The sequence below is a fragment of the Oryx dammah genome, unplaced genomic scaffold, assembly GCF_014754425.2.
Source record: "Oryx dammah isolate SB20612 unplaced genomic scaffold, SCBI_Odam_1.1 HiC_scaffold_14, whole genome shotgun sequence".
Lineage (NCBI taxonomy): Eukaryota > Metazoa > Chordata > Mammalia > Artiodactyla > Bovidae > Oryx > Oryx dammah.
In genome coordinates, this window is record NW_024070198.1 from 32,998,458 (window position 1) to 33,010,780 (window position 12,323).

Here is a 12,323-nt window from a genome sequence, read left to right on the forward strand (position 1 = left end):
CCAAACTTTATTGGAGACAGCATGTTAATGGCTTACTAGATACAGAGAAGTTATTAGGGGACTATGCCAGTGTAACTTGCTAGTGATCTGTCCTCTAGAACTTTCGGGAAATCTACCCTCTAGTGCCAGAGAGAGCTGTTCATGGGGAAGTATCTCAATGGAAGGACACCTGAAAGGGGTGCCAGGGAAGTTGCTAACTGCCGGGTACTGGTGCCCAGCAGGCCCAGCTGGGCACTGGGGAGGCCAGGTGTGTGATAGGAACCTAGAAGGTGTGCACCCCTTCTGTAGGAGCCCGATTCCTCAAAAGTATGCCAGACACACCGGAACCAGGGAACAAAACCTTTACCTCCTGCAGTCTCTCTTTTCACCTTTTTATACAGTTCATGGGGTTCTCACTGCAAGTATACTGGGGTGGTTTGCATTCCCTCCTCTAAGGGATCATGTTTTGTCAGAACTTCCCACTATGACCCATCTGTCCTGGGTGACCCTGCACGTCACAACTCATAGCTTCACTGAGTTACACAAGCCCCTTCACCACGACAAGACAGTGATCCATGAAGGGATGGCATCACCGGTTGGATGGCATTACCAATTCAACAGACATGAACTTGCGCAAATTCTGGGAGAGGTGAGGGAAAGGGAAGCCTGGAGTTCTGTAGTCCACGGGCTTGCAAACAGTCGGACATGACTTGAAAACTGGATAACAACAACAATCTTTCTCTACTGTCCCCAACTGGCAAAGCTGAACATAGGACCACAGGCAAAGGAAAATTACTTAAAAGACCCAGTTCCATTTTCACAGAACAGAATGCTTAGAGGCAGTGGTTAATAGCATCAATTATTCTTGTCAGGGAATTCAGCCTGAACCCTGACCCACCCCTCTCCCCCTTTGCAGAAGCCTGCTGGTGCCTCGGCCAGAGTCTGGGCTTGGGCCTGTGAGTCCTAAGACGGGCATTTCTGTTACTCAAGGGATTATCCTTCAGTGGCGTCCTGTACGAAGTCATAGCCTGGTCTGAGCTGTCCTGTGAACAGCAAGAGAAGCAATCACTGATTGCACCCCATGGAGGTGTGGTACCCAGTAGGATGAGGGTGGGATTGTTGAGCTCAGCAGGATTAGCAGCCACATCCCGGTGACTAGAGCAGAGGGCCAGAAGCAAAGTCCAGAGGGATCAACCTGGGAGCACCCATGAGGTCAGCTCTTCTAAAGACTTCTGAATAATGGAGTTGGGGATTTTTCCAGGGTGAAGAGAAAGACTTAGCTCTAATCGTGTGAGTTTGGAAAGGAAGCAGAAAACAGTGACATGGGCCAAAGCTGGAGAAACGCAGGAAATACAGTGAGAAGAAAATAGCATTTGGATCTAACAGGTCAGTACAGTTATCAGAGAGGGAAATTTTTTTTTTTTAGTTTTTTGAATGTTGATTTTTAATTAATTAATTTTAATTGGAGGCTAATTACAGTATTGTAGTGGTTTTTGCTGTACATTGACATGTCAGCCATGGGTGTACATGTGTTCCCCATCCTCAACGCCCCTCCCACCTCCCTCCCCATCCCATCCCTCAGGGTCATCCCAGTGCACCAGCCCTGAGCACCCTGTCTCATGCATCAAACCTGGACTGGAGATCTATTTCACATATGATAATATACATGTTTCAATGCTATTCTCTCAAATCATCCCACCCTTGCCTTCTCCCACAGAGTCCAAAAGACTGTTCTTTATATCTGTGTCTCTTTTGCTATCTTGCCAGAGAAGGAAAAAATTTTAACTGTTTCTTTCCTTTCACATATCTGTAGTTTTATTTGTTGGTGCTGTGATAATCCAGGCTTGGAGCAATACTTTCAGAGTTGCCACATCAGACCACACTACAGAACTGAAAAAGGGAAGTGTTGCTTCAAATCATCTTTCTATCTGAGCCAGGAGCGAATTCCTGTGTGCAACACGTTTTAATAATTGCATGACATAATTATGACATAATTCTTGTGGATGGAAAATTTATTATTTTTATAAGCATCCTGGTTCTGTCACTAGCAAGCTTGTGATGTGGGCAACCTCTCTGAACCTCAGATTCTTTATCTATAATATGAGCAGAGGGATTAGTTGTGAAGCCTCCCCCACATCTATCACTGTTTTATCGTATTTCAGGGATAACTTGCAAACACTTAATTGTATAAATCAGATTAATTAAAGAGTAACGTATTTGCCTTACTAAACGATTTTTCATTTCTCAAGTGATTCACAATTGAATTTCTTCAAAAAGTATTTTATCTTTGGGTCTACAATGACTTAGTTGGCCCTGACATTTCAGAAATATGGGTATTAAAGAAAGAATAGGACAGCCTGTCTTAGTCTGTTTCAGTTGCTATAACAAAATACCACAGGCTGAACAGCTTAGGAACAACAGAAATTTATTCCTCACAGTACTGGAGGTTAGAAGGTCAAGAACAGAGTGACAACATGGTTGGGTTCTAGTCAAAGCCTTCTTTGGGTTACAGACTGCAATTTCTCTCTGTGTCCTCACTTGGCAAAGGCCAGGAAGCTCTGTCTAGCCAGCTTTACAAGGGCACGAACCCCAGGGCTCCACTTTCAAGATTTAAGCACCTCCCAATGGCCCCACCTCCTAACGTCATCACTTTGGGGATTAAGTTTCAACATATGAATTGGGGGACAAGTGCACAGACGTTCAGTATAGCACAGCCATAGTGTAAACAGTATAATGGCTTGTTTAAAATAGTCATGGATTCAGGATTCTGGCAGAACTTATTAAATTATCATTATTCACTTACACTTGCCTGGGGCCAGTGTTTCTTAAACCAAGAAAGTGTCCTTACCTGGTGAGATTTTATGGAGGATATTGAAGTCTCAGGCCCAGAGGAGAGCAAAGTGGAGATGCCCATTATTGCCTGACGTCACATCCTGAAGATTCACTCCTTTCACTTAAGGCGTTGATAGTTTCATAGCAATGTCTCTGGTGTGAAGAAAACTGTAATTTCTCCTCAGCTATTTACACCTCAGCGCGCCTGTGTTCATTAGCCGGTCCGGTGAGAAGTCTTGGAGAGCAAGGCCTTGGAGGCCTCTGCTGGAGTCTCCAGGTTGAAGAAAGACAAATGTGGGGGCACGCGTGGGTGAGGGGTGAAGTGGTATTGGGGCAACTACAATGTCTCTCCCGTATTAGACTACCTTAGGGCCACACACCCGGTGGCTGGCACTAGTGGTAAAAAACATGGCTACCAACGCAGAAGACAAAAGACACGGGGGTTAGATCCCTGGGTTGGGAAGATCCCCGCCTAGAGGAGGAAATGGGAACCGAACCGGGATCTTTGCCTTCAGAATACCATAGACACAGGAGCCTGGCGGGTTACAGTTCCTGCGGTGGAAAAGAGTCGGACACAACTGAGCGACTCAGCAGGCACGCACGCACCCAGTGGCTGACACGTGGTGGCGCTCAGTAGACAGTCCAGGAATGATTCTGGAGCTACATCCAGGCCAGCAGGAGGTGTTGGGCTGTGGGAACGCGCTCTGCAGAAAGGCGCGCCGCGGAGTGTAACCAAGTTTTGGGAGCTGGAGACCACGGCGGCTCCCACCGCCTGCCCTTGGTAAACTCGTGCAGATGCGAGCGCCCAGTCCCCCAAGGGACCCGACCCGCACACAGTGGGGTCAGGATCTGGCTGGGCAGCAGCCTTCGGGCTTTGGGAACTGGCTGGGTCCCGGGGCTGATGCGGAGGCCGAAGTCGAGCTGTAGACCGAGGGCAGCAGCGAAAGGGCAGGAGCGGGGACTCTGACGAGCGCCCCATGATCCGGCGCCCGGGAAATCGGCCGGGCGCGCTCTCAGTTCAGCGCGGCTGGGGACACTACGTGCAGCGGGTTTGCGCAGCGCGCTCTTCGGGTCACTGGGAGCGCGATCGATTCTGCAAAAATTTCTCGGGGGAACGGCGCGCGCGGCGGCGGGACCCCTTTAGAGCTCTGCAAACTTTGCCCAGCACGCTCGCCAGCTTTGCTCCGGGCGCCCTCCGGGGACGGCGCGCGCGACGCTCGGCCAGCGCGGCTAGGTGCGCTCTCCCCGATAGGGCGCGCGGAGGCACGGGTTCCTGCGCGCGGCCGACTGTATGGACCGCGGAGTCCGGAGTCGGAGGCGGCGCCCGCAGCCCCGCCTGGTCCGGGTCCAGCCCCGGGCGACTCCTCCCCCGGTTACGCTGTCGCTTTTAGTTTCGATTTCGTTCCAGCGGCCGCAGACCCTCGCAGCGGAGTGACGGAGACGTACGCCATCTCTGGCCGTCCGGTCGCCGTGGGAACGGTAACTTCGGCCCCCGTCTCCGCCGGGCGTCTCTCCCGTGGGCCGCCGCCCTTCCTTCTCCCGCTTTCCTCCCTTCCCGCCCGGCTGCCCTCTCGGTGTTGTTCCGAGCGCGTTCGTCGGGGGCCGGGTCCCTTCAGGCAAAGCAGTAAAACTCGGGAAAGAAGGCTCTCCCCACCCCCACTATCACCTACTTCGCTCAGTTTGTCCCCCCTTCCCTTCTAGCTCCCGGGCTCGGGACATCGGTGCTCTTCGGGATTCGGAAAAGAAGGAGGGATGGACCTGGGAGGGCGGGAGAGGACTCTCTGGAAGGGGAGAAGGCGGGTACCTGGGAGGGCGGGAGGGGTTTGTTCTCTCGTCTGGCTAACACAGGGTCCCGTGTCTGACAGCCCAGGGTTCCGGTCCCAGCGTCCGGCCTGTCAGCTGTGGGGCCTTGACCCTCTCTGTGCCTGTCTGTGAAATGGGTATGGTGGTGGGCCGGGAGGGTGAATGAGCTGATTGCAGTGCACAGCCGTGCCTCTGTCTGGGCTTAGCACACTACAGATAAACTTAAGCCGCTGTCATCCTGCGGAGCTCTTGATTCCTTGAGGAAGTGGAGAAAGGCAGGACTCTCCGTCTGCAACCTTTCACCCTTGTATGCAAGTTTGCCTTTTATGGGGCAGTAAAATTATTTGTGAGTGATTTTGAGTAATCCCCGGGCCTTTTCTGTTGAACTCCTGGGCTGGCCAAGGACGTGGCCCTAACCTTTGTTTACTTACAGGCCATTTTATTCCTTCAGGGTCTTATAGCCTGATGGCCATCCAGGTCGCCACCCACTGCCTGGTTTCATAGTCCACTTCTGCTTCCTGTTAGCTGTGTGGCTTTGGGCAGGTTTTTTAACCTCTCTGAAAAAACCAAAGTTTCTTCTGTAATAGGCTCCAGCTTCCTGGCAGTGCTGTGAGCAGCAGGGGACAGTAGAGTACTTCAGGGCCCAGCAGAAACCACTCCCCTCTCTCCTGCACAGGTGCTGGAGGTGAGCAGTGGAGGCACTCTGGGTGCCTTCTCTTTGAGCCTTTTAGAAAAATTGTCTTCATTGGGGCTAGGGTGAGGCACAAGTTAGATTATGTCACTTTTCAGGGGAAACAGCTGCAATAAAATTCAGATAATAGCTGGGAAATGATTTCTTACCACATATGTATGAGTCACTTAAACGTGAGTAGAAATAATCACTAGAGCAACTTTTTTTCAGTCTTCACAAAAGCTATTTAAAATATTAATGTGATTTTTTATTCATGCTTTGTAGCATTCTTTCTTTTTTAATTAAAAAAAAATTGTTTTTAACACCAAAATATTTTGGTGGGGTATAGCCAATTAACAATGTTGTGATAGTTTCAGGTGAACAGTAAACAGACTCAGCCATGCATATACATGTTTCTATTCTTTTTAAATACCAGTGAGAGTTGACAGGCGAGTGTTGTCTTAGTCTTGAGTTCTCCAGACAGTGGTGATAATAGGGAGTATTTATCGAACATTTAGACACCGTGAAATTAGAACATTTAGCATCTTACATGCATTGTTCCATTCATCCTCATAGCCATGTGTGACTTAGGCATCACTGTTTTCCCATTATACAGATGAAGAACTGAGGCTTAGAGACATTGAGTACTTTGTTCAAGTGCGTGCATCTGTGCTAAGTGGCTTCAGTCGTGTCTGATTCTTTGCAATCCTATGGCGCATAGCCCGCCAGGCTTTTCTGTCCATGGGATTCTCTAGGCAAGAATACTGGAGTGGGTTGCCATGCCCTCCTCCAGAACTTTGTTCAAGGTCCCATGGCTAATATAGGTGAAGGTGCTGATTTACACACCTGGCTTGCAGTTCACTGTGACTAGGCTCTCAGCCACCTTCCTGAGCCCCTTTGATTCCGTTGTCTGTCCCATGTCAACAATTTAGTCAGGGCCCTGAAGGATTTAAAATGTTTAAGTACATTTCAGTTGTGACGTTAATGAAGAAATATTTATTGAGTACCTGTTGTATACCTGGCACTTTTCTATGACTGAGTCAGAAAAAACATGATGATTAAGATAACTTCTCAAACGACAAATAAGAGTCCTAGTGGATAATACTAAGAGTAATAATAATAACTGAATGCCTGGCATTGCTAATGCTGTATGTATATTAAATATTAATTTATTAAAAAGAAGATAGATATGTTTGACAATTGAATAAGCTATATATTCCCCCAAATGACTGACTGGTCCTTGCAGCCTTAGCCTTACAGCAGGAATGAATACAAGAAAATGACTCCAGACATGCTCTCTCCAGTCATAGCCGACTGAGATAGGCCTGGATTATCTTGGGCTTCAAAGAGAAGCATAAATAAAAGGTCAACACCAAGCCTTGGCTTAACTGAAATGATGGGACCAAGAGCAGGCACCCCACTCGGTCACCACTCTCATTCTGGGTGAACTTTACTTCAACCAGAAATTAAGGCCCTCCTCAGAGGAATAAGACAGTCACTGAATGTTTAGCCTTACAGATGCAAGAATGAAGCTCCAGGACACCGCCTCGTTTTAGACACGTTCTAAATGTTGTTAGAAGGGTCTCTCAGTGGCCCCCTAGACAGTGTTCGGCCTCAGCCTAGAAAAATGCTATAGGTTTCAAACAGAAGACTTCCTGGCTTAAGTGTTTGCAAAGAAAACTCTGGAGATCTTCCTACCTCTGAGCTGTGGAAATCAGCCTGTCACTTAAGTCTAAAGCCCCTTTCAAGTGTCAGGGAGGGATGAGGGGTTTACGTTGCTCCCCTCTGTCGATGGAGCGTGTTGGGTGCTTGATGGGTATGCATTTCGATGCCTCCCTCACTTCCACCCTCTCTGCTTCCGCTTTTCAGACCTCAGGTCAAGAGTGAAAGTGTGAAAGTGTTATTCGCTCAGTCGTGTCCAGCTCTTTGAGACCCCAAGGACTGTAGTCTGCCAGGCTCTTCTGTCCATGGGATTCTTCAGGCGAGCCATACTGGAGTGGGTTGCCATTTCCTTCTCCAGGGGATCTTCCCGACTCAGGGAATGATCCCGGGTCTCCTGCACTGCAGGCTGACTCTTCACCGTCTGAACCACCGGAAATACCAGGTCAAGAGAACCCTCCCTGATTCCTTTGGGGCTTGGTCAGGTCCTTGCTCTGACCACAAGTGGCCCTGATCATGGTTGTCAACGTTCATGCTATGTGTCGATGCCTGTCTCTCAGCAAGGCAGGGCCAGGTCAGGTGTCTCCCAGACTCCTGGAACGCACCTGGTGCATTGAACTTCCAGGAACTTGTATCTATATACTGATACATAGATATAATGGTCTATATAATGGTCGCATTGTTTTATCATCATACATCCTAGGTTCATTCTTTAAGATTAGTGTTAGCATTAATATACGATTCTTTCTGACTTACTTCACTCTGTTTGACAATCTCTAGGACAAAAGACTTAAGGCTTCAACACCACATGTCAAAGGTATCTGTCTTTTTCTGGTGGATTTTGTATAACATTAACTTGTTAATTTTGAAAATATCTCCTTGCTTTACTAATAATGATCCACAAGTAACTAAGTCTGTGTGAAGGAGATGAAATACAAATGACTGAGTGTTTTCTACATGTCTATGCTGCTGCTGCTGCTGCTGCTAAGTCTCTTCAGTCGTGTCCGACTCTGTGCGACCCCATAGACGGCAGCCCACCAGGCTCCCCCGTCCCTGGGATTCTCCAGGCAAGAACACTGGAGTGGGTTGCCATTTCCTTCTCCAATGCATGAAAGTGAAAAGGGAAAGTGAAGTCACTCAGTCGTGCCCGACTCTTAGTGACCCCATGGACTGCAGCCCACCAGGCTCCTCCGTCCATGGGATTTTCCAGGCAAGAGTACTGGAGTGGGGTGCCATTGCCTTCTCCGACATGTCTATACTTAACATTAATTTCCTCTGGATATGGGTTTTCTCTGTTTTTGAGAAACGGTTTGGGTCCTAATCTGAAAAATCTTAACTGCCTCCCAGTCGGAAACAGTTTGGTGTCTATGGTGGGGTGTTCATTATGTGTTGAGGAACAAGATGGCCATCAGACTTCTCACTGTCTTTGTAGGGATCTGGTCACGGAACTCACTCTCCCTGTCACTTCTCACTGCCCAGCTGACCCCTAAATAAGCTGCAAGGTGACAGGATAATACCACTCAGGGCTACAGGGTCAGCGCTTTGCCATCTTGGACGCCTCCCCCCATCTAGATTCCTTCGGCCCCCTCCAAAAATCATTGCTTGTGCTCTGGGGCACAGTCAGATAGATGCCTTCTTATTTTCCAACTGGGTGAAAACTTCTGGGGGTGAGACTGATAGGAGTACAGACCTGCAGCTGCCACCTGTGACCCCATGATCGCTGAGACTGAAACCAGCAAGAATCAAAGTCTGGGGAGGTTTTGCTTTGTTACAAAAGGCCACGCCCTTTACAGGAAAGGACCCAGGACTTGGTATAGGAGAAAGAACTCTAGTACAGGCTCTGCTTCTGACCAGCTGTGTCTCTTTTAGCTAATTCTTTTCCTTGGGGTGTTTGTTTCTTCCAGCTTCCCATTCAATTAATATTTGTTTAGCAAATACTTTATGAGTGCCAGGCGCCTCTGTCATGGTGAACTTACATTGTTATGTTTGACAATGTCAAGCAATAAGTAGAGTGCTGATAATCAAGACAAATACAAGGAGTGTAAAGGGATTGGGGGAAGGGAAGGAGCTGGGGAGGTAGGTGTAATCAGGGAGGACCTCCCAGCAGAGGTCCCATTGAACCGAATTCTGAAGATGGAGAACTAGCCATCTGGCCAAAGATGGCTTGTCCAGCAAAGGTTTGGGTGATGACTTCCAGACTGAAAGAACCATAAGCCCTGATGGAGCATGGTGGGCCCAGGGATGCTCAGAGCCTGGGAGGCTGATTGGTATGTTGGTGAGGGCTGGGCTCTGAGTGTTGTTGCTGGCTTCAGTTCTGAGTTTGATTTACTAGTTGCTTAGCCTGGGGCCAGTTACTGACTTTTTCTAACCTCGTGTTCCTCATATGTCAAAGGCAGTGATCCTAGAGCTGATCTAATAGTATTTGTATGCACATGTGCTAAGTTGCTTCAGTCATATCTGACCCTTTATGACCCTATGGACTGTAGCCCCACCAGGCTCCTCTGTCCATGGGATTTTCCAGGCAGGAATACTGGGGTGGGTTGCCATGCCCTCCTCCAGGGGATCTTCTCAACCCAGGAATCCAACCCCCATCTCTTATGTCTCCTGCACTGGTAGGCAGGTTCTCTACCACTGGCATCACCTGGCAGATCCCAACATCATTTGGGAGAGTATTAAATAATACTTACAAAGCGATTAGCTCAGCAAATAATAAATGCGAGTTTTTATTTTTATTATCGTTAATTTTGCTTCTTAAAGTAAGGGAAGTAGTAGGTGAGTAGGAGATTCTATTGTTGTTTAGTTGCTTAGTTGTGTCTGACTCTATGCCAGTCCATGGACTGTAGCTCACCAGGCTCCTCTGTCCCTGGGATTTCCCAGGCAAGGATACTGGAGTGGGTTTCCATTTCCTCCTCCAGGGAATCTTTCCAACCCAGGGATCAAACCCCTTGTCTCCTGCTTTGGCACGTTGATTATTTACCTCTTGAGCCACCTAGGAAGTCCCAGGGGATCCTATTGGCTAGTAATTATCCTAGATCAGGGGTTAGCGAACCTTTTTTTAAAGGGCCAGGTGGTAAATATTTTAGGCACTTCAGGCCCCATGATGTCTGTCACAATCATTCAACTGTGGTTGTGGTGGGAAAGTAGCCACCAACAACATGTAAATGAATGGGTGTGACAGTGTTCCAATAAAACTTTATTTACAAAAACAGGTGGTGAGTACATAGAGTGAGATTTTTAGCACTGAACACCTGTATGTAGGAAAGAAGTAAAGGTCACAAATCAGTAACTTCAGCTTCAACCTTACACAATTAGAAAAAGGAAGAACAAATAAAACTTAGAATATCCCCAAACAAAAAAAAACAGATGGTAGACCATAGTTTGTCATCTATGCTAGTAATAGATGAGCTTCCCAGGTGGCTCAGTGGTAGAGTCTGCCTCCTGGTGCAGGAGACACAAGAGGCTTGGGTTTGATCCCTGGGTCAGGAAGATCCCCTGGAGAAGGAAATGGCAAGCCACTCCAGTATTCTTGCCTGGAAAATTCCACGGACCGAGGAGTCTGGCAGGCTACGGGACACAACTGAGCGACTAGTAAACCAGTACTAGATATTGAAGAGCCAAGGAGTTCAGTTTAAGATTTGAACTTTTAGATCGTAGGGATCTTGTGAAGATTCTCGAGCAGAAAAGTAAGTTGATGAAAATTTGTTTGGTAGAACTATGTAAAATCATCTGAAACAGCTTCATACTCCAGGTTGCTGCTGTTTTATTTATTTATTTTTTGGCTGTACTGGGTCTTCATTGGTGTGCACAGGTTTTCTCTACTTGTGGCAGCAGGCTTCTGATCACGGTGGCTTCTTATGTTGCAGAGCACCGGCTCTAGGGCATGTGAGCTAATGTTTTTTCAGCACCTAGGCTCTGTAGCTGTGGCTCCCAGGCTCTAGAGTACAGGCTCAGTAGTTGTGGTGCACAGACTTAGCTGCTCTGCAGCGTGTGGTATCTTCCCGGACCATGAATCAAACCGTGTCCCCTGCATTGGCAGGCGGATTCTTAACCAAGGAGCCACCAGGGTAGTCCCTGTTTTTTGAACTGGGCTTGAGGGATGCCAGGCAAAGGATGAACATCTTATAACCTGTCGGGAATTCTGGGGGAGTTCCTTGTTTTTACAGACCTTGATGAACTTTCCACAGTTTCTCCTACACAGTGAACATTTAACAAAATCATGAATGCTGGATTAGAAGCTCCCAGAGGGACAAGGACTTTGCTTTCTTTGCAGCTGTGTATCCAGACTCTGCAGGGAAGCCTGAAGTAGAGCTGGCACTCAAGCATTTGAATGAATTATTGGTACGGCAGCCCTGGAGCCCAGATAGGCAATACTGATCATCTCTAGGCTTAAATAAAAAATGTGTCACTGAATGAGTGTTATTTAAAACATCATGAGGCCAGTGATGCTACTGGGTACCAATTATCTGGTTGGTTTTTTTCCTTCCAGATGGCAGACGATCAAGGCCATATTGTGGAGCAGGGGGCTGAGGATCCCGCAAACGATGATACAGTTGATGCAAAGCCAGACCGGTCCTCTTTTGTCTCATCGATCTTGAGGTAAGTTTCCTTTCTCTCTGAGTTAAAGAGGAACCCTGGGTCACTTCAGCCTGTCACGCCTCTGTCATCTCCACTCACCCATGCAGAAGGGGGCCTTCAGGGGAGGAAGTCTGTACTGTGCATGGGAGATTTGTGCAGAATCCTGCTGCTGTGTATGACAACACTGGGGTCCCCCTGTGCACTCCCCTGTCTCCAGGGTAAGCCCAGGTGTGGGGGAGCCAAGCTCCCCATCAGAGGTAAATTGCAGCCAGCCTCCTTTGGGAAAAAGCATGGACTATTACTGCTGCCAGTTGGGACCAGGCTTGGCTGAAAGGCCGAACTGGGGACCATGGGATAGGAGATTTTACGGTAGCACCCTGCTGATTCCTACCATTTCCTTTTCCTTTTTTACTTCTTAAATCCTGAGCTTTACATTTAATAATAACAGCTTCCTTTATTAAGCCTTTGTATGCCAGCTCAGTATTGCATGTAATCCTCACAACCCCAGGAGATGATTCTGTTGTTACCATCACTTAACAGGTAGGTAAACTGAGGCATTATGAGATTTAGTAGCCTTCCATTGTGATGGCAGTGAATAAATGATAGAGCTGAGATTACAATCCAAGCAGTACCAGCACTGCTCACTTAACACCTCTGCTGTGCTTTCTACTTAAAAGTAGGGCTGCAGGGAAGTGGAGGAGCCCCTTACCTCCCCTCCTTAACGTTGGTTGGAGGGGCAGTGAGTGGGGCTGCCTGGCAAGAGGCAGGGATGGTCTGTGGTCAGAAGCATCAGCCTTCTTGCTAG

General features: G+C 48.0%; 1 protein-coding gene across 5 annotated transcripts in view; it reads left to right on the forward strand.

The window, feature by feature from the left end:
* Positions 1-3,420: 3,420 nt before the first annotated feature.
* CASP7 (caspase 7) overlaps positions 3,421-12,323 on the forward strand; it is a 42,540-nt gene continuing 33,637 nt past the window's right edge. For 2 of the 5 annotated variants that reach the window (XM_040255026.1, XM_040255029.1), the window contains exons 1-2: positions 4,185-4,290; positions 11,430-11,539. In XM_040255026.1, coding sequence (XP_040110960.1) covers positions 11,430-11,539 — 110 coding nt within the window. In that variant the 5' untranslated portion in view covers positions 4,185-4,290. Of the gene's footprint in view, positions 3,593-4,184; positions 4,291-5,201; positions 5,300-11,429; positions 11,540-11,625; positions 12,059-12,323 lie in introns of those variants that run through there. The other 3 variants (XM_040255028.1, XM_040255027.1, XM_040255030.1) reach the window with 3 other exon arrangements.